Source organism: Herpailurus yagouaroundi, unplaced genomic scaffold (assembly GCF_014898765.1).
Source record: "Herpailurus yagouaroundi ecotype Mexico unplaced genomic scaffold, PumYag 189, whole genome shotgun sequence".
Classification (NCBI taxonomy): Eukaryota; Metazoa; Chordata; class Mammalia; order Carnivora; family Felidae; genus Herpailurus; species Herpailurus yagouaroundi.
In genome coordinates, this window is record NW_024412420.1 from 313,688 (window position 1) to 333,523 (window position 19,836).

The 19,836-nt window shown below is 52.0% G+C and overlaps 1 protein-coding gene across 1 annotated transcript; it reads left to right on the forward strand.

Moving 5' to 3' along the window:
- The first annotated feature begins 9,497 nt into the window (after nucleotides 1–9,497).
- Nucleotides 9,498–18,193, forward strand: CA4 (carbonic anhydrase 4). The gene is made up of 8 exons (XM_040496915.1): nucleotides 9,498–9,653; nucleotides 14,217–14,270; nucleotides 15,053–15,208; nucleotides 15,907–16,052; nucleotides 16,171–16,269; nucleotides 16,528–16,594; nucleotides 16,736–16,902; nucleotides 17,877–18,193. The coding sequence occupies exons 1-8, from the start codon at nucleotides 9,596–9,598 to the stop codon at nucleotides 18,069–18,071; spliced, it is 942 nt and encodes a 313-aa protein (XP_040352849.1). The 5' UTR covers nucleotides 9,498–9,595; the 3' UTR covers nucleotides 18,072–18,193.
- Nucleotides 18,194–19,836: the final 1,643 nt, after the last annotated feature.

The following is a 19,836-nucleotide window of genomic DNA, read 5'->3' on the forward strand; positions in this document are numbered from 1 at the left end:
AATAGAATACCACATTTTATTTATCCACTCATCAGTTGATGGACACTGGATTATTTCCACCTTGTGGCTATTATGAATAATTCTGTTATGTACAGCCATGTGCAAGTTTTCACCTGAATATGTTTTTACTTCTCTTGGGTAAATACTTAAGAGTGGAATTTCTGGGTCATGTGGTAACTCCATGATTAACCTTTTGAGGAGCTGCCAGCAGCATTCATGCTTCCCCACAGATCATGCTGATGGTCTCTACCCATGCCTGGTACTCTCCAGGGCCCTTTCATGCATTGTAGGGGGAGCAGAACCAGTCTAGCTCAGCCGCTCCTATCCCCTGGCCAGCATAACCAATAGTGTGACCCTGTTATTCCTCAAGTCCTTGGAAGTAAAGCATAACCATAAGAGACTAGGGCTAAATTTGGGAACTGTGTTTTCTGGCTGTCTCCTGGTCACTAAAGGATCCGATTTTCTGGGGATATAAAGTGATTTCCTGAATCCATTGATGTCTTAGAAAAACTCTGACATTGTTCATTTGAAATTTCAGGAGTTTCCCAGGTGTAATCTGAAATCAGTCCCCATATCCAGGGTCGGGGGGAGGAAGCAAGTGACCTTACATATGAGGCTTATTTTGGCCAGCTGCAAGATGAGTATATCTCTGCACCCACCTGACAAAATCTTAAAAGTTTACATAAAGGCCTTAACTGGGTTCAGTTACATATACAACCAAGATGACCTCAGCAACACACTCTCTCAAGGTTCTGTCCTTGGGTAGCTTCTAGTGTGAGGAAGGCAAGCAGCTGAATGCACATTCCAAGGACAGGGGAGGAGTGAAGAACCTCCCTCTGATTGTGTCTAGCATGAGGGTTAACCAATGGTCTTCTCAACAGACATTGCCCTGCTCTACCTCACTATGTAACTTGGGACAATCTATAGCCCCATCTACAGACCTAGCTGTAAAATAAATTCAGACTGCCCCTCAATCCTGAGGTTCTCCCCATCACATTATTTTCATAACAATGTCAATACATCTTGCAACTGGATAAACCTGGATTGGCACCAGCAGCTGGGTCCTGAGGCAGTTATTTCACAGAGATGCTCTCAGGGCAGTTCTGAGCCACTGGCATACAGGAACCCACCTTTCTTCAGTCAGACCACCCACGCTGACCACGCTGAGTAAAGCAAGACAAGGATCATTCACTGACAAATATTTGTGTAGCTCCTAGAGTAGCACTGCTCTTGGAGAAGCCAACCTCATTCCTGACCTGACTGAGCTCAGGCCTTCAGGGTTGGGAGAGATTGATGAGGGAAGAGACAAGAGGACAACACTCAGTGACATCTGCTGTTGGAGTAGGGAGCCTGGGCCAAAAGGCCCCAGGCTAGGGAGACATCACCCAATTGGAGGTGTTGGGACATTTCAGGCCTGAAAGGATGTACAAGCTTGATCAGGAAAGGTGTTCTGGGTAGATGGAATCAGAAATACCAGGAGACTGAAACAGCTAGGAGCCAGACTGGTGCTGGGGGACTGCCAGTGGAGCGGCCATGGGCAGAGATGAGCAGGACAGTTTGGGTTAATATGAGCTCAGGAGATGAGGCTTTATGTATAGATGGAGTTTTGAGGGGGGGGGGGGTAATTTATTTTTATTTAATTTTTTGAGAGAGAGAGAGAGAGAGAGAGTGCACACAAGCTGGGGAGGGGCAGAAAGAGAGAGAAATCCCAAGCCAAGCCCACATTGTCAGCACGGAACCCAACATGGGGCTCGAACTCATAAACTGTGAGATCATGACCTGAGCTGAACTTGGACATTTAACCAACTGAGCCACCCAGGAGCCCTGGTGGAGTTGTGTTTAACAGAAGCACTGGGCCTCATCCTATTCCCAGGGAAAGGATGGAGGTCCTGTCCAGGGCACACCACCTGTGTTTGCCCTCCCACAACCATAAATTGCTTCCCTAAAGTGTCTCCCCTCTGCCTTTGTCCACTCATTTCTGACCTACCATTGCATTCTGACAGAGGGGCTCCATGACCAACCTGGAGGCTCTGGGGACATTGTGGCTGCTAGAAGGCCCTGGCTGGGATGCCACCTTGCTCAGAGATGTGTAATCTGAACCACACAAAGGGCTATTTTCATGTTTCCTAGAAACACTCCGTAACTTCCCTCACTGTCACCAAGTCAGTGTAGTTGGATTGCTCTACCTCCCTCCCCTGAAACAGCCCTCCCATACCTCCATTTCTGCTCAGAGGTGCCCTTATCTTTTCTTTTAACGTGGGGCAGGAGGTAGAGGCTGCATACTTGGGCCTGCGGGTGCAGGAAGGAGGGTTTGTCACAACAAGCACTGGTGCTAGAGTCTATACTGGAATTCCAAGTGAACAGGAAAGAGGCTCCAGGGCCATAACCAGGTCTCTGCCTTCAGCTCCTGGCTCCATGGTCCTGGAACACCAGCCTCTCCCTGTTATATCATTTCAAGCTCCCTCCCTCCCTTCTTCCCCCTTACCTCTGACCTCTAACTCTGGCCAAATCCCCTGAGCACAGGCTCCAAGCCCCATCCAGCCCTGGGGCTTGTGGCCTGGCCCAGGAGCTTGGCCCCACTGGCCCACCCTTTCGCCTTGCTTCCCAAATAGAATTCACAGTGGGGGAGTAGGGCTGTCATTGACCTTATAGAGCTCCAGCCAGCACCTCAAGGGTGCTGCTGTCCATCTCGTGGTACTGAACTTCACGACTACTTCAGCGCCTATCAGGAGCTGCATCCCCCACTGTAACCTCCACTCAAAATCCAACCCAAACTCTAGGACATATTCACACTGGTCCAATAACCCGCATGGATCATCCTCTGCTTCAACAGTTCAAACCATCCCTAATTTGAACTGGAAGCACACAGGAGATCCAAGCTTCAAGTAAGCAGAACGTGACCCAGCTGAGGGCTCCACAAGGAGCTGCTGGTCCATGGGTTCTCAGAGTTACCATTTTCTGCCTCCTGGCCAGCCCTAGGAGGGTGGAGATCCAACCAAAAGACTGCACCCCACTCCTCACCCCACCCTCATCCCCATATCTGCTACAAAATGAAAATGCAGAGCACCCCATTCAAAAATTGTCAAGAATGTCAAGAGGATGACAGCAGAAGTCCAGCCACTCTGTGACTACACAAGTCCCACACTCAGGAAGCCAGCCCTGCCCTTTTCCACCCCACATAGGTCTCATTAAACTTTAACTACATTTCAGAGTTAGCTAGGGGTTACCTACTATGGCAGCCACTTGCTTCCCACCTTCCTTGGTTGCCAGAAAAGGGAGGCAGGGAAGATTAATCTAACCATCCCATATGTACCCACACATAGCTCTTACCAGAGGCAGGAGGTCAGCTATCTATGCAGCCTTGCTAAATCTCAGCTTCTATCTGCCGTTCTGACACCTCCATCCCACCCCAGGGTATGCAGAGCCAGGGCCACACCTGAATGAAGTGTCTAAGGTGGGGTACTTGCTGACACATTCTCAATTATTTTTCTCAGTTTCACTTCTGATATCTGAGAGTAGTTCAGATGATAAATGAGGTTGCACAAAGTAGTAGCATTCAGGAAGTCTCTTGGGAGGTAAAGTTCTGGGAATCAGGGGTGGACCTAAAGAGTTGTTTTCCAACTCTCTGAATCTATTTTAGTGTCATTAAATGATGCCCTTCCCACAACTGAAAAAGAAGCACCAGGGCAGGACAGACTGATACAGTTAGTGTCAAGAACTTCCAAACTGTTAAAAGGTCCTGATAGGCTGGAAGCGCAGGGACAGCAGAGGGCGCCATCTCTGTGCAAACCACAGCAGGGAGGAGGCATCCACAAGCACGCATTTTTTCCTCACAGCCTCTCTACCCTGCAGATCTATAAAAGAACACCCCCAACCATCACCTCACAACCCGACACACATGTTCCCTATCTTACAGGCACACCAGAGGTCAGAGAGTTAGAACTCCAGACTCAGATCCTCCAATTGGCCTCTGAGGGTCCCTTGGGGGCGGGGGGGGGGGGGTACCTCACAAATCTTTTGCCTTGTCCTTTACCGCACCTCCAAACTATTCTCCTGAACTGATGGTAGTTCTGCTCAATGAGGAGCTGGGGGAAGGAACTGGGATGCCTGGTTTCCCTCCCAAGCCTAAGGCTCTGCTTCTCTAGTGAGATGTTCCCTGCGGTGTTATTTACAATGGGAAGTCAGCTGAGGACACAGGCTATTGTGGAACTACAAAATGACAATTGCAAAGGCTGTGAGGTAATAGGACTCATGTTTACACTGAAATGTGAAGTTTAAAAAGTAGGACACAAAGCTGTTCATTATGTCAATAGTGTTTTGCATAATGATCAAGACTGAAAGAAGATGGAAAAATTCAACATAGATTAAGGTGGCGGTGATTATTCTGTTTAAAGCTTTCTTTCTTAAAAATATGTCAAATTGTAAAATAGCTGCCTCTGGGAGATGAGGTTATTGGTGATTTTTTCCCCATGCATCTTTCCAAATATTCTACGATGAGTAGGTATTATCTGGATAATCAGAGAAAAAGAAGTACACATACACACACACACACACACACACACACACACACACACACACACAGAGTCTGTTCTCTTCATGTTGCCTCAGCATGAATTGAGGAGCAAGCATTCCCCTTTTCTCCAAGGTTGCCTTTTTCTCCCTACCTGGTTCAACCTTCATCACCCTCTTTAGAGTTTTTTCTGCTCCAAAACCAGAATGTAAATGAATACACTTGGAAAATCCAAAGCAGCTCTGATCTCAGCCTCCTGCTTGTGTGAACCTGGACTCCTGTAGCTGAGACAGTGATAGGAGAGGGGACAGCCATGGGGAGTTTTCCTGACCTCTCTGCAGGGCAGGAACAGAACATATGTCATTTCCATTGCTGGATCATTCCATGCTTTGTACTGCTATTATTATTCCAAAATGTCCAGGGCAGAAATTTCCACCAGCCCCTCTACTAAGGAGGTCCCTATCCTGCTGCATGAGAGCCTCCAACTCTTTCCCCTTCTTCCTGCTTCCCCAGGATTCTCCCTACAGACCAGAGAAACAGGGTAGGCATGAAGACAAGGGAAGAGTAACTACAGGTTTCACAGGTGCTAGCAGGAAAGGAGATTTCTTGTCTCTGCTAGAATATGGCAGAGATCCCTGTTGGGGAGTGCTGGAGAGCAGGATATTGATTAAACCTTGTCCTGCATGTGGGTTTCATCTCAACATCCAGGGACACAAACCTGGAGTCTCTGCAAACATTTCTTTGAATCATCTGCTAATCATAGAGCCCCTGAGGGTGCAGAAAGCAAGAGGAAATGGAGGCTAGGGGTCTCAATGGGAGGGAGGTGTGTGTGTTGTGGGGGAAGGGATGAAATGGCATGGAAAGAGTATGGGGAGGAGACCAGGAGACCAGGAGACCAGGGTTCAGACCTCAGCTCTGTTTTCTCTTTGCTGGGCAACTTGGGTGAGTCACCACCCTCTCTGAGTCTCAGCTTCCTCTTTTGTAACTCAAAGAAGTTATTAAAGGTCCCTGTCCTGGGGTGCCTGGGTGGCGAGTCGGTTAAGCGTCCAACTTCAGCCAGGTCACGATCTCGCGGTCCGTGAGTTCGAGCCCCGCGTCGGGCTCTGGGCTGATGGCTCAGAGCCTGGAGCCTGTTTCCGATTCTGTGTCTCCCTCTCTCTCTGCCCCTCCCCTGTTCATGCTCTGTCTCTCTCTGTCCCAAAAATAAATAAACGTTGAAAAAAAAATTAAAAAAAAAAATAAAATAAAGGTCCCTGTCCCTTTCTAGGGCCAAGCAACCCTCTCTGAAGAGGTTTCCTGACCCAGAAAATCAGGGTCTTGATATATACCCCTCATCAAAGGAAGTATCAGTACAACCTTCTAACTCCAACATCTGATGCCAAATGCCCCTCCAATCCCATCTCTTGGCACCCTCACCTCTCACTTGGTGATTATCCATCCCACTCTATGCCTCTTCTCATCCTGTTCTCTCCGACTGATTTCCCTTCTCATTTTGGGTTAATACCTACTTGTCTTCTAAAACTCAGCTTGGGTCTCATCTCCTCCAGGAGGCCTTCTCCAATTCCCCACTTACTGGCTGGGTTAAGTACCACTCCCCTGGGCTCCTATAATATCAAGGGCATATTCTATTTTTGCCCCTAATGGTTAGTAATTACAGCTGAGGCTTATTGAACTTTACTAAGCGCCTAGACCTCTACCAGGCTATCTACCCAGCATCACATACTTGGATCCTAACCATACCAGGTGAGGGAGTGCTGTCTTCATCTCCATTTTCCTTAACCTACTGAGCCACCCAGGTCTCCTTTCCCCATTTTCCTGATTAGGACATTGAGCCTGAGGGCTGGGGTTGGGATGTGAACCCAGAGCAATATTGCCCAAAGCCTGTTCTAAGCTTCTGCCTTATACTCTGTCTGCCCACCTTACCGCCTGAACATAGATGTGGTAGTTTTCTCTTTAGGGGTATATATTAAGCCTTCCTCTGACCTATTAACACCAGGAATGCAGTATTCTTGTTCCCTGTGCTTCCACCCCATGCCAATCAGAGTCCCAGCAAGGGCTGAATCTGAATCTCACATTCTTGAGTCCATGCAGTTGGGGCTGCAGGCTCCTTGCTCCTCAGCCTCCCTCACCCCTCCCTAGGTCCTGGGAGTCCAGGAAGAACCTTTCCTGGGCCTAGCCCAATGTCCCACCTGATGCCACATCCACACCTGCCTAGGGTCATGTTTAATTCAGGTAAAGGGACCTTCATTTAGAGGTCATGGTGACATGTGTTAATGTGCTAGCCTGGGCCAGCCTATCTCAGACTTAGGTCACAGAATTCTCACAACAACCTATGAAGAAGATAGGATATGACTTTCATTTTACAAATGAGGGAAACTGAGACTCAGATGACCTCACAGAGCAAGTGTGTCGAGCCAGAAGTGATCCCAGGGTTGTCTGCCCTCAAAGCCCTTTAGTTTTCCCACTGCCTCTGTCCTGCTCCAGGGCCATGTGAGTGAACATCCCCAGAAGATGACAACTGTGATTCATGTCTGCACCTGCCACAGGTCAATGGCTACACCCAGGACCATGAGGCAGGTTGTGAAAGTCTGGGCTGGGCAGGTGCTGGCTCACAACTGGTTCCAATAACTGTTTATTGGCAGAGGTCAGCAGGGTAGAGATTATCATCCCCACTTTATAGATGAGGAAGTTGCAATCACAGAGGAGTAGGAAAGTTGCCCAAGGCCATCCCTCAGTTAGAGGAAGAACAGAGACCTGAATGCAGGACACTTGGGGACCCTGGGCGGAATAAGAGGAAAGAGCCTGTGCCAGGGCTGGGGCTGGTGGGCCTGGGCTGGCAGCTTTATGGGTCCTGTAAGTCACTGAGATGTGTCAGGGCCCATCCCAGCTCTAATGATCCCTGCTTGAATGAGGGCTTTGTCCTCTCCAGGGGAACAGGGCCCTGGGCCTAGACAGTGACAGGTGACTAGTTTATAGCAGGCCAGGACAGGGGTCTAGGCTGGGAGATAAGGCTGGGAATGTTAAGACTCAAAGTGGGGGGGCCTCCTGACCTGTGTAACCTTGGAGAGATGACATATAGAGAAGGAGCCACCCTCTGACCTCCCACATTGCAAATGTACAGCCTTTGTGGTGTCCATGATTAAGGAACATTCGTGAGGATGTGCCCAGACTTAACCTGCCCCCATTCATGCCCCATGCCTCAAACGGTACACCATACCAGGGCCTGGTTCTCCCCCCTATCTTGTTAGCCCCAGCATCCTAGGGGGCGCACTCAAAAGTGTGGAGTAGGATTACCTGGGTGTAGCTCTCCCACCCACATTCTTCTCCTCTGGGAGGCCCCAATGGAATGGACTTTGAAGGGGATCAGTAGCCCCTTAACCCCACCAAAGGTTTCCAAAGTCTCTCCTGCAGTCAAGGGGCTGGCCTGGGGTCACAGGGAATCCCTGAAGTAGATTTCATTCCCAGAAATAGGGTTCCTTCTCACTCCATTCCTCAGTCCTGAAAGATATATTTTTATAGCCTCGTGGACGTAAATCCACTCCACAGAAAAGGCCCTAGGGTGTGGAATCCCTCCCCTGACTCCCATGGTCCTGGTTGCTGATTAAATTCTAAAGCAGTGTGGACAATAGAGCCCTAAGCCTGGTGTGGACGCCCCCTCTCCTCTCTGTAGGATCAAAGTTGCTCCTTGAGGCTGTGTGATCCTGGGCCAGGACGGGGGGAGTGCTGATTAGAGCCAGGACTCTAAGGAGGAAGCCCCTTTGCCTGGATAGTTCTAGGGGAGACAATCCCTCTTCAGAGGTCCCTAGCTTAGGTTCAAAGGCTGGTGGGGGCTGAGAGGTTGGCAGCGGATGGGGAAGCGACTAGACCAGAAAACAGGGGCTTCCTGTTGATGAAGGGGGCCCAGGCCCACTGCTTGATTCCCTGTCCCTCTTCCTTACCCAAGTCTGAGCCTTTCAAACTCCCACGGAAGCCTTCACCAGATGTGGGACTCACAGTACCTAGAGCCATGAAGGAATCCAGAGGCATTGCAGCAGGGGGGCCAAAGCCAGGAGAGGGAGTACCCCTCCTGAGACAAGAGGCAGCTTCCTCTCTATGGCGGCCCTCAGCCCAGTTCCTTCAAGAAAACTTTCCTTTCCCTGGCCCCCTCTGAAGATCCTGACAGACAAGTGAACTAAGGGTCCATTCAGACCCCTGTCTTTTCTCTTCCCATCTCATCTTAGGGGTTGGGGGGGGCTCAAGAGGAACCAGCCCCGTCCCTCTGACCCCATAAGTTTCTCTCACACTGAGCCCTTGGACTCTACTTCTTAGTTCTGCCGCCTCACCGCACCCCTGCTCTGACCATCACAAAAACACACAGCAATTTAGGGGCGTCTTCGCTGTTGGAAGAAGGGTCTTTGGTCTGCTTAGAAAATAAGTTTGGAGCAGCCTAGGAGGAAACAGAAAAGAGATGATACCCAGAGTATCAGCGACCACTGAGTGAGAAAAGCAAGCCTTCTTTCTGAGGACATCTGTTTCAACGAACACCCGTACACATTCCTCAACTCCAGCATCCTTCGGAGGCTATGTACACCCGCCCACCCCCAACTCAAGCCCATTCCAAGGCCCCGGCGGACTGCTTCCGAGGCGAGAGGGCTGCGCAGGGGTCCAGGCCAAAACGATCAAAGGCAGGAATATGGGCACCCACCGTTGTGTCGAGCAAGTACCTCGCGAAGTCGCCACCCTGTTCCCAAACCGGAGACCCCGTGTGGGATGGGGACAGGGGGCTATGGCGGGGAGGGCACGACCTCTGGGCAGAGAGGAAAGGAGCTGGCGGAGGAAGGGAAGAGGATTGTTCCGGGCACAAGGCACAAGGTGGCTCGGCAGGGGGTGGGAAGGCCAGGAGGGGAGCGGAGGATTTCAGCGCTGGGACAGGACGCGGGGAGGAGAGGCTCCGCCAGGGGGAGGAGCTACTCTCAGCGTCCCGCTGTCGGGGCTCCCTCCCGTAGCGGCTCCGCTATAAAACCCGGTCCCGCATGATCGCGGCACCCCCGGAGGCCTCCACGGCGCGCGCCCACCGGCTCTGCGGCGTGTTTGCTCCTGTGAGGGATGCGGCTGCTGCCTGCGCTCCTGGCCCTCGCTGCTGCCCGGCCCTTGGCCTGCGCAGGTGAACGCGTGGGCTCCCGCCCGGCCCCTCTGCGCCCCCAGCCGTAGTGCGCGCGAGACACCGGGCGCGCGTCGGGCTCGGGCTGCTTGGGCACCGCCGCGGCGACGGGGGCAAGCGGATGGGACGGGCGCGAGCCAGTGGGCGCACACGAACGGCCACATGCGGCTGTGGAGCTGGTGTGTGCACGAGTGTGGAGGGCTGCGGGGGGCGCGCGGGGCCCTGCGGGACCTCGGCCCCGCGAGCGTGACAGTCAGTGATGAGGATGCTTCTCCCACCCGCCTCGACGCACGCAGCGGTTCTTTCCCTTTCTGGAGTTGCGTGCGCCTTTGCTCCTCAGACGGTCGCAGTCCGTCCCGCCGGGGCTCGGTGCTGAGTGGCTGTCCCTCCCCAAGAGCACGGGTGCAGATTGTGTGCGGTGGGTCCCTGGTATCCCCCTTTCCCCTCCCCCCCCCCCTTTCCAAGGTATCCCGGATTCCTTGTCGCCTGAGGCTGCCTGTCCCCTTCACTTCCCCAGCCCCCAGCACTGTACTGGGAGCCTGCAGGCCAGGGACACTAGGAGACCCGAGGCCCTGGCCGAGCCGGTCTTTCCGGCCAGGGTGATTTTCATGTAAAGATTAATGTGTGTCCGAGCTCTTAATTATTCGTCTAGGTGGGAGGTGGCGGGAGTGGTGTGTTAATATTTGATAAAGAGCCGAAAGCACCTCCAGCCGCACAGGGCGCAGAGATCCAGGAGGCATCTTTTCTGCGACCCCACGGGGACGGTCTCCTTTTCAGGAAGCCCCCATCTGCCAGTCTCCAGCTTAGCTACCCCTCCGATGGTCCCCCTAGGGGTTCACCCGGCTAGACTTACTCTCCAAAGCTAGATGCTCCTCTCTTTGGAGTTCTGGAATTGAGTGGTGAGGGTGTCCTCAGGAGCAGAGGAGAGTGTGTGCCCTTTGCAAGAAAGATTTAGCTGGCCGGTTGTGTGTGTGTGTGTGTGTGTGTGTGTGTGTGTGGTGTTCCGGGGGGAGGGGGGAATGAGGGGAATCTTGCAGAAACTGTTGGCTTCTTTCTAGGAGAGGAGAAAAGAGAAAAGACAGGATGTGAAAAAATTTCTAGGTAAAGTTGAGAGTTTGAAACCCGCTTCAGTGGGCTTAGTAGAAAAAGAAAAAAGAAACACTTTGCAATTAATTCGGTTGTTTTGTACCTGTGTGGTGGTGGGTAAATCACTTAATCTCAAATTTCTCGTTTACAATATAGGGATAGTCATTCTGACCTTAGGTGTTTTAAGGATTCAAATAAGATAATGGGTGTAAGTACTTAGTGCAGTGCCTGCGTGGCGGGTGGCAGACTCCCCCAGATGTGATGACGGTGATGGCTCTACCACTGCCTGGGACCAGCCAGCCAGGAATCTTTCTCAGCTGCCCCTTCATGCAAGCTGTGCTCTCCTTAAGTGCTGAGGCTTTTTCACTGGGAACTATCTTGGGACCTGTCTTCCTCCACCCATTTCATCCCCTTGGACATTTGAGGCTGAAGAGTGATGAGGCTGCACATCACACTCCCGACTATCTGCTGCTGTGGAAGGTGAAGGAGGGGAGAGGAACATAGACTTCTTCTGAGCCCCGGAACCCTGGCCAGGAGTTGCTGAGACTTTGCCAGGACATACTTGGGTTTTTTGCTGAGCTGGTTTCCAGGATTCCTCCTTCCCCACAGAGTGGGAGGGTAGCTTGAGCAAGGTCCATCAGAGAACTTCGGTCACCTCTAAAGAACAGAAGGGTGGTGGGCAAGTGATTGGTGATGTGGTTATGTCTATTACTGCATCCCTGGTCAGAGCAGGTCACCTAGGTAGAACTTGGAGCTTGGAGCCAAGATCTGTCTGTGGGGAGCCTCTCTTGCCCTATGGAGATGGACTGAGGCAGCAGGCTCATAATTATTTGCAAGGGCAGCCCTCTCATGAATGAATATAGGAACCTGAGCTGGTTTGTGACCCTGCCGCCTCTTGCTTGAAAGTCCCTCCCCTCAGCCCACGGACGTGGACCTGACCCCTGGCCTCATCAACATTATGTTTTCCTGGTTCTTGACTCCAGAAGAGAGTAGTTACAAGAGCATTCAGCCAAGCAGGGCAAAAGTCTCCATGATTAAGACAGTGGATCAGAGGTCACCATTCCAAAACCAGGAGCTGTAGCCAGAGTCAGGGGAACAGCAAATTCCTAAGAAAGGCTCAGTGTGAATCAGATGGGCCCTGGGGAGGCTGAGAGGGGGTTCTGCCCTTCAGGACTCTGACGTAAGCAAGGCTTCCCCTGGAATGGCTTCCCCTTGGGCATCCCAGTCAAACTTGGAAGCCCCTTCTGCCTTCAGGACCTTTGAGAGGGGAAGACATAGGAGAATTTTTTTTTTAATTTTTTAATGTTTATTTATTTTTGAGAGAGAGAGAAAGAGAAAGTGCAAGTGGGGGAAGGGTAGAGAGAGAGGGAGACACAGAATCCTATACAGGCTCCAGCCTCTGAGCTGTCAGCACAGATCCCGATGCAGGGCTCAGACTCATGAGCAATGAAATCATGACCTGAGCCGAAGTTGGATGCTTAAGCAACTGAGCCACCCAGGTGCCCCAAGACATAGGATAATTATAACAAGGAGCCTTCCATGGGTGTGAATGACCTTCCATGTTATTCAGTGTCTGTTCGGACACTGACCAAAGTCCTGGGTGTTTGGTAACAGTTCGTTCTGAGGGAGAATGGAGGTCTCAGAAAAGTTCATGTAATTCTCCTGCAGAGATTGAGCAAGAGGCAGAGCCAGGACTGAGGCCAGGTGAACAGGCTCCAACGTCAGAGCTCTATCCACCTGCAGAGATTGGCCTGGGTGGGAAGTGGCCACAGCCCCTTGCAGAGTTGACCCGCATGGGGATTCCTCAGATGCAGCAATTTCTGGGAACAGCAGAGTCCAGTCCAGGGCAGGGGACAGATTGTTGTGGGGAAGACACTGCAGGGACTGTCAGACTCTGAGTGAGGCTGAGCCAGCTTTGACCCGGAGTTGGGAAACTCAAAAACCCTAGGTGACTCTGAAGGGCCTGGAGTGAGAAAGTGCCCTGTTTTCTGTGGATGCTCTCTCCTGGCCTGGAGCCCCTCCTTCCTTCCCCTACCAAGAACTTGACCTCCTACTGGCTCCCTCCTCACCACATCCCCATTCCAGGGACTCCAGAGGAGGTGGGGTGGAGGGAGGCAGCCTGGCAGGAAGGGGGAGATGTGCTCAGAGACCTTAGCTCAGCTGAGTGGGAAGCTGTGCTTTTCTTAGGAATTTTCTCATCCCTGAGTTCTTTCCAGCTCACTTCATTTGTCTCCTCTCTGCCCAGCCTTTGGCCATCTGTGCACTGATCTGAGGCCAGAGGGAGGGAGGCCAGGGAAGGGAAGGATCCATTAGGGAGTTTACTATGTTCTAGGTTGCCTGGAATACTCTACTATCTCTCATTTAATCCTCCCACAGCCCAGTGAGGTGGATGGTATTAGCTCCACTTGACAGATGATAAAACTGAGGCTCAGAGAGATTAGGTGACTTGCCGCTAAACCTGCAGTGCCCATGTGGCCCAGCCAGGATTCCAGCTCTGGATCAAATGTTTTGTCCATCCTGCTGCTTCAGCCTTTTTTTTTTTTTTTTTGTAATCAATAGACTATACTTATAGAGCAGTTTTAGGTTTACAGAAAAACTGAGCAGAAAGCACAAAGGGTGTCCCCTCTGCCCTTGCAGTTTCCCCCCATGGTAACATCTTGCATTTAGTGTAGTAGGTTTGTAGCGCTGCCTCTTTTCAGAGATGCTGGTTCTACTGCCCTGAACCAGAGCTGGGATTAGAACCTGAATCTGGCCCCATGAACCAGGATTGTGAGGTAATGGGACAGGGGAAAAAGCCTGACTGCCTTTCCCGATTGGTTGTGAGAGTTTAGCCCAGAATGGGTCTTAATAACACAAGAGGGTGTGTGTTCCAGGGAGGGGCTAGTCTAATCTCCTCCATCATCCGGATCAACTCTGGGAAGGCGGCCAGGCTGAACCTGGCTCTATTGTCCCAGGAAGGGAGACTGGGCTAATTCTTCTCCTGTGCTCTTTCCAGAACCGCCCTTCCAGGTTTAGGGTGGGAGATGCAAGGGAGGAGGGGGCTGAAAGCAATTGGAAGAGAGTGTGGAGACCAATCCCGGGGTAGAGCTGGTAGCCTCAGAAGGCCCCCCTAAGGTCCCTCAAGGGTGACTTTTTTGCCTGAGGAGTAGTGCCCCGGGCATGATGTGCTGTGGGTCAGGACACCTGGGGCCTGGCTGATTGTACTGCCTCCGCCCCATCCCTATATTTTCTTTAGCCTCCTTCCTTTGGGCCCTCTGTCTGAGACTCCAGGAATGCTCCATCCCAACCCAAGGGGGTCTCTGACTCCATGGATATTCCTAGCCTCTGACCCACCATGTACGTGCACATGTGCGTGCGCACACACAAACACACGCAGAAACAGTGTTGCTTGTGCATACACAGCTCAAGTGCATTCCTAGAGACATATGTGTGCACAAATACATTGACACAGACTTCATATCCTTCCTCTGCCTATTCCAGATTCACACTGGTGCTACGACATTCAAGCCAAGGCCTCCAACTATGCTTGCTTGGGTAAGTATAGCACGACTTACTGACAGGCCTTTCTGTGTGGTGGGGACTGCCCAAGTCAAAATGAAGACCCAGGGAGGGTGGGAAGGATAAGGGTAATGATGGCTCCTTAGTCAGATATCAGTTCTTCATACACACACACACACACACACACACAGTCCTGGTCCTGAGGAGACAGGGAATGTAGAGTGACCTGAATCGTCCCTGGCATCTCCTGTCACTATCAACAAGAGGATGTCTTCTATCAAATAAATCAGCAGTAGCATCATATGTAGAGATACATTTTGCTTTTTTTTTTTTTTTTTTTAAGTAGGCTCCATGTCCAGTGTAGGGCTTGAACTCATAACCCTGAGATCTAGAGTCACATGTTCCACCGACTAAGCCAGCCAGGTGCCCCACATTTTGCTCATATAACAAAAGGAAGAGTTCGGTCTGTTCCAGTGACACCTCTTTGGGTGGACCTGGGAAGTTGTCCTTTGCATTTTTTCCCCCAAATTTGATCCATGTCCCCACAGTCTGCTTTCCTCTGGTCTGTACTGTGTTTCAGTGACTGGTGCTGCCCCATTCCCAAGCCTCTATCAACTGGCTACAGGGAATCAGCCTCCTCCAGGTCTGCTTCCCTGCCTCTTAGTCCTCAGATAATGCTTAACATTAGTTAGGCTTTCCTAAGCCCCCTTCCAGGGCACTCCTCTCCACAGCTTCCAAGCACCTTCCCATTCCCCTCCTTGAACTTGAGGAGGTGCTATGTGCCCCTGACTCTCAGCCCACCCTCCCTCCCTGCTCAGGGCCTAGCCAATGGGGTGGAGACTGCAAGAAGAACCGCCAGTCCCCCATCAACATTGTCACTACCGAGGCACAGGTAGACCCAAACCTGGGACTCTTCTCCTTCTCTGGTTATGACAAGAAGCAAAAGTGGAAAGTCCAAAACAATGGGCATTCAGGTGGGTCTCAGGCAGATGGGATAGGGGACCTGGGCAGGCATGGGCACCTGGTCCGGGGACCCTTGAGTTCCAGAAGACTTGGATGGGTGGGCTTCTCCAGGGATGACTAGGTGCAGGTCCACCTTTGCTGAGGAAGGACTGCAAAGCCTAGCAGTGGGAGGGTAGGGGGAAACAGGAAGGGCCTTATAAAGGAGGGAACACTTCATAGTATTTTCAGTACTTTAATCAGACCGGTCTGCTATGGGAGAAGGGCAGCATTCTAGGAAGAAGGAACAACATGTGCAGAGGCACAGAGGTATGGAGCAGCTTGGGGTGCTCAGGGAACTATGTGTGGCTCCGTGTGCCTGGTGGACAGAGAGCAAAGGTAGGAGGGATCAAAGTCCATCCAGGGTTGGCCAAACTGAGCCCAGGGGCAGGTGACCCAGGGCTGAGGACTGTAGACATTGTCTCCCAGGGCACCAGGGAGAGGGCTGAATTGCATGTTTGGGATGTGCAGAGGGAGAGGCAGGCAAAGAGGCCAATAAGAGGCCAGAAAAAAATCTGGGCTGTGTCACCTGTCCCATTCCATCCTATTTCCACAGGCCCAGGCATGTAGCCTATGAAGGGTCGGAGGTAGGAGAGAAGGTTCTGCCTAGGTGGAATTGGGACGGGCTAGAGGAGGTGGGTGCAAGGACTCTGTCCCCTCTTGTGCCCTCCAGTGATGGTATTGCTGGAGGATGAGGCCTCGGTCACTGGAGGGGGATTGGCTGCCCGCTACCAAGCCAAGCAGATGCATCTGCACTGGTCAGAGGAGTTGGATAAGGGCTCAGAACACACCCTCAATGGGGTTCGCTATGCCATGGAGGTGAGTGCCCTTTCCTGTGTTGACACTTTTGTTGGGCTCTGGGTGGACCTGCCTGTGGCAAGAAAGGTGTTCCAGCTGCCTCACAGGCCCTCTCCCCATTCCTCTCACTCCCCACCAGATGCACATAGTACATGAGAAAGAGAAGGGGACATCGAGGAGCGAGAAAGAGGCCCAGGATCCCAAAGATGAGATTGCAGTGCTGGCCTTCTTGGTGGAGGTGGGGCCCTCATCTGCCAGGGTCTGAGAGGCTCCTTCTTGGATCCAGAGATCTGCAAGGCAGGAGGGGACTGGGGGGATCCAGACTTCCCCTCTGTTTCTCAGTGACTTCTCTGCCCCCAGGTGGGGAGCCCAGAGCCTCTCAGGGCCTCAGTCCCAGAAGCTGCCTGCCCTCCCCACCACAGTCCAGAAGAATGGGCTGGTGGTCACCCCTGGCTCTCCACATGTCCCTGTCAAGCCCCCTTCTGTTCTGTTCCAGGCCGGATCTGAGAAAAATGATGGCTTCCAGCCTTTGGTGGAGGCGCTGTCTTATGTCCCCAGACCCAGTGAGTGGCTGGGGGTGAAGGGAAGAGAGGAGACTTCTTCCTACAAAGGAAGAGCTAGGGTGATGCAGTGGCCTGGGCTCTCAGGGATCCCCTGCTTCTCCCACCAACTGACAGTATCCTCTCTTTCTGCCTCTGCTCCAGAGATGAACACCACAATGAATGACAGCATCAGCCTGTTAGACCTGCTCCCCAAGAAGGAGACACTGAGGCACTACTTCCGCTACCTGGGCTCACTTACCACTCCAGGCTGCGAGGAGAAGGTTGTCTGGACTGTGTTCCAGGAGCGCATTCAGCTCCACAAGGACCAGGTACCTAGGACCCAGCCAAGGGTGTGGCCCCCCACTGCCCAGTTCCCCACACCATTCCTCTGGATCCCCACAGAGGCACCCTGGACTGGGGTGGGGATGGGTCACCAGGGAATCCATAGACATTCCTTGGGGCGGACAAGACAGGTCTGGCCTATCTCATCCCTAGTTTGAGGGCTGGAGGGGAGGCTATGGCAGAGGAGGTCAGAAAAGGCTCCCATGCTGCCCGCTGTAAGTAGGTGGGAGTTGTCCAGCTGAGGGCAGGGAACCAATGTCCTGAGGAGAGGGGTCAACATGGGGGAGGGTCCAAGGCTGGCCAGGAGCAGCTGAGAGAAGGTCAGGATAGCCACAGTAGGAACAAGTCCATTCATTCAACAAATGGTGCTCGAATCCTTATAACACACTAAGCTCTAGGGATAGAGCAGTGAACCAAAGGGCCCAAATCCCTGCTCTAGTGATACTTGCATTGCAGAACAGTGGTTCTCAAAGAGTGGTCCCTGGACCAGTGGCATCAACATCATCTGGGAACTTGCTTGACATTCGAATTCTTGGGCCTCACCCCAGTCCTACCGAATCAGAAACTGTGTGGGCGGGGCCTGGCAAAGTGGGGCCCAGCAAGCATCCCCCCTTCCTCGCCCCCAGCTGTGATACTACTGCACACTGAAATCTGAGAACCACTGTTCTATAGTAGCAGTGATAATACATCAGTGATCAGTGACTGTGGGGCTGCAAAACTGTGAGCTGTATGTCCTTAGCTTCCCAGCTAAGTGAAGCTAATAGGAACTAAGCCCCCACCAGTGCCAAGTAGTCTATATCCCCTTTTTCTTTTCATCTGCACAAAACCCTGAGAGTTAGAGATTCTGAGCCTCCTTATTAGTGAGGGCTCAGAGAAGCAAGGTTACTGGCCTGGGGTCACACAGCAGGAAATGTAGCTATGCTTGCTCCCTGCTTCCTGCTGAGCCCTGCCCCTTCCACAGATTGCTGCGTTCTCCACGAAGCTCTACTACGACTCGGAGCAGAAACTGAAAATGACAGATAATGTCAGGCCACTGCAGCGCCAGGGACAGCGCCTGGTGTTCAAGTCTCAGGCCCCAGGACAGCTGCTGCCCTTACCCTTGCCAACCCTGCTGGTCCCCATGCTCACCTGTCTGTTGGCTGGCTTCCTCGCATGATAGGTCACTTCTGGACACTTGACCTCTGCTCTCATCCCATAGAGGCCTGGGGCCTCCATTCCTCAGGCTTCCTAGCTTGGATTTTGATGATGATTAAACGGATATATTTTTGGAGAAGCCTTTCTCAGGTCTATTTTTAGTTTCCATGACTGTCTCTGTTCTGTTCCCTTCAACCCACCGCCATTCCAGGGTAGGAGCCTTAAGGCCTGGATATTTCTTCTACGCAAGGACCATGGGGCATCTCCTCCTACCTTTTGCCCCCCTCCCACCTTTTTTGAACTCTCTGTCTGCATCCCATTTGGAGAGATGCAAAGATAGCTCTGAGTTCCAACACAGCGAAAGCCAGAAAAGTTCTGGAACCTGGGTGGCTCAGTTGGTTACACTTTTGACTCTTGATTTTGGCTCAGGTCATGATCTCACAGTTTGTGAGATCAAGCCCTGTGTCAGGCTCTACACTGACAGCGTGGAGGCTGCTTGGGATTTTCTCTGTCCCTCTTTCTGCCTCTCCCCCTCCTCCATCTCCTGCTCTCTCTTAAAATAAATAAATAAATTTTTAAAAAGAAAAGAAAAGAAAGAAAAGAAAACCAGAGAAGTTCCAATCCAGCCTCTTCATTGTATAATGGGGGAAGCTGAGGCTCAGAAAGGAGAGGATAATACATGGAGGCCACAGAGGGGGCTCTAGCAGAAGTGGCTCAGGATCCAGCCTAGCACTTTCTTCTCTGTACTAGGGGTGGAGAGTGCAGGTTGTGTGTGGTACAGCCTAGGCAAGGTAGGTGAGAGGGGGTTCATTTATTTGTCCAAATATTTCTTGAGCATCTATGTTTTAGGCACTGGGGATGTGGCAGGGAAGACAGACAATAAATGCCTGCCTGCCCTCCTGGAGTCCACAGTCTAGTTAGAGTCACTATAAATAAAATATACACACTGTACATGTATCAGAAGGCAGCAAGAGCTATGGAGAAAGATACACCAGGAAGGGAAGGTCTCTGCAGACAGGGGCAGACTTTCCATCAGGAAGCCAGCAGGTGTTCATGTGTGGAGGGGAGGGTGCCTGTCAGAGGAACAGGATGGAGACCAGCCAGCAGGAGTGGAGTGAGGGAGGGAGAAATTGTGTTAAGAGAGCTGGAGGGAGAGGGGGGAGGGGGAGGAAGGGGGGAGGAGGAAGGGGGAAAAGGGAGAGGTCAGTTGTGTGGGGGGCAGGAGGAGCTTGCACTAAGACATTATAAGGATTTTGGTTTTGAATGTGAAAGAGCTGGGAGCCCCTAGAGACAGCTAGCTAGAGCCTGATGTGTTTCATTGGGAAACAGCTAAGGGGTGATGAGTGAGGGGAGGCTGCTGCAGGGATCCAGGAGCTGATGGATCACAGGTCTTTGAACACTTTGCAAGTGAGACCAGGAAGAGGCAGGTATGGGCGGAAGGGCCCAGAAAACTGGAGGAGAAGGAAATAAGGGCCCCATGGACAGGTCCCAAGTCAGCAACCCAGAGTTAAGGGGCCCCAGGCTCTGGGATCTCATCATCTAGGGCAGGGCTGGATTTTGGAGGAGCATGAGGGTGGGGGAAGGGGAGGAGAAGGGGCCTTGCTAGGTAAAGAGGAGGCCAGGGCCATGTCTGTGGGGACAACCTCTCTAACAGGCTCTACCGTCTGTACATGGTGAACTTCCCCGCAGGAAGACATGCGAGCTAGTCAGGCACTCAAGGGATTCCATTATGCGATGCTAGAAGCCCTGGCAGGCATACTGTCGCTCTCTGAAGGGGAGCTGGTTGG

What these genes read in the sequence shown, in the direction of transcription:
- CA4 (XM_040496915.1), top strand. Translation starts at nt 9,596, where the DNA reads ATGCGGCTGCTGCCTGCGCTCCTGGCCCTCGCTGCTGCCCGGCCCTTG. An exon ending in CTCCAACTATGCTTGCTTGG is followed by an intron (nt 14,271 to 15,052) that starts GTAAGTATAGCA and finishes CTCCCTGCTCAG; the next exon opens with GGCCTAGCCAATGGGGTGGA. An exon ending in TGCTGGCCTTCTTGGTGGAG is followed by an intron (nt 16,270 to 16,527) that starts GTGGGGCCCTCA and finishes GTTCTGTTCCAG; the next exon opens with GCCGGATCTGAGAAAAATGA.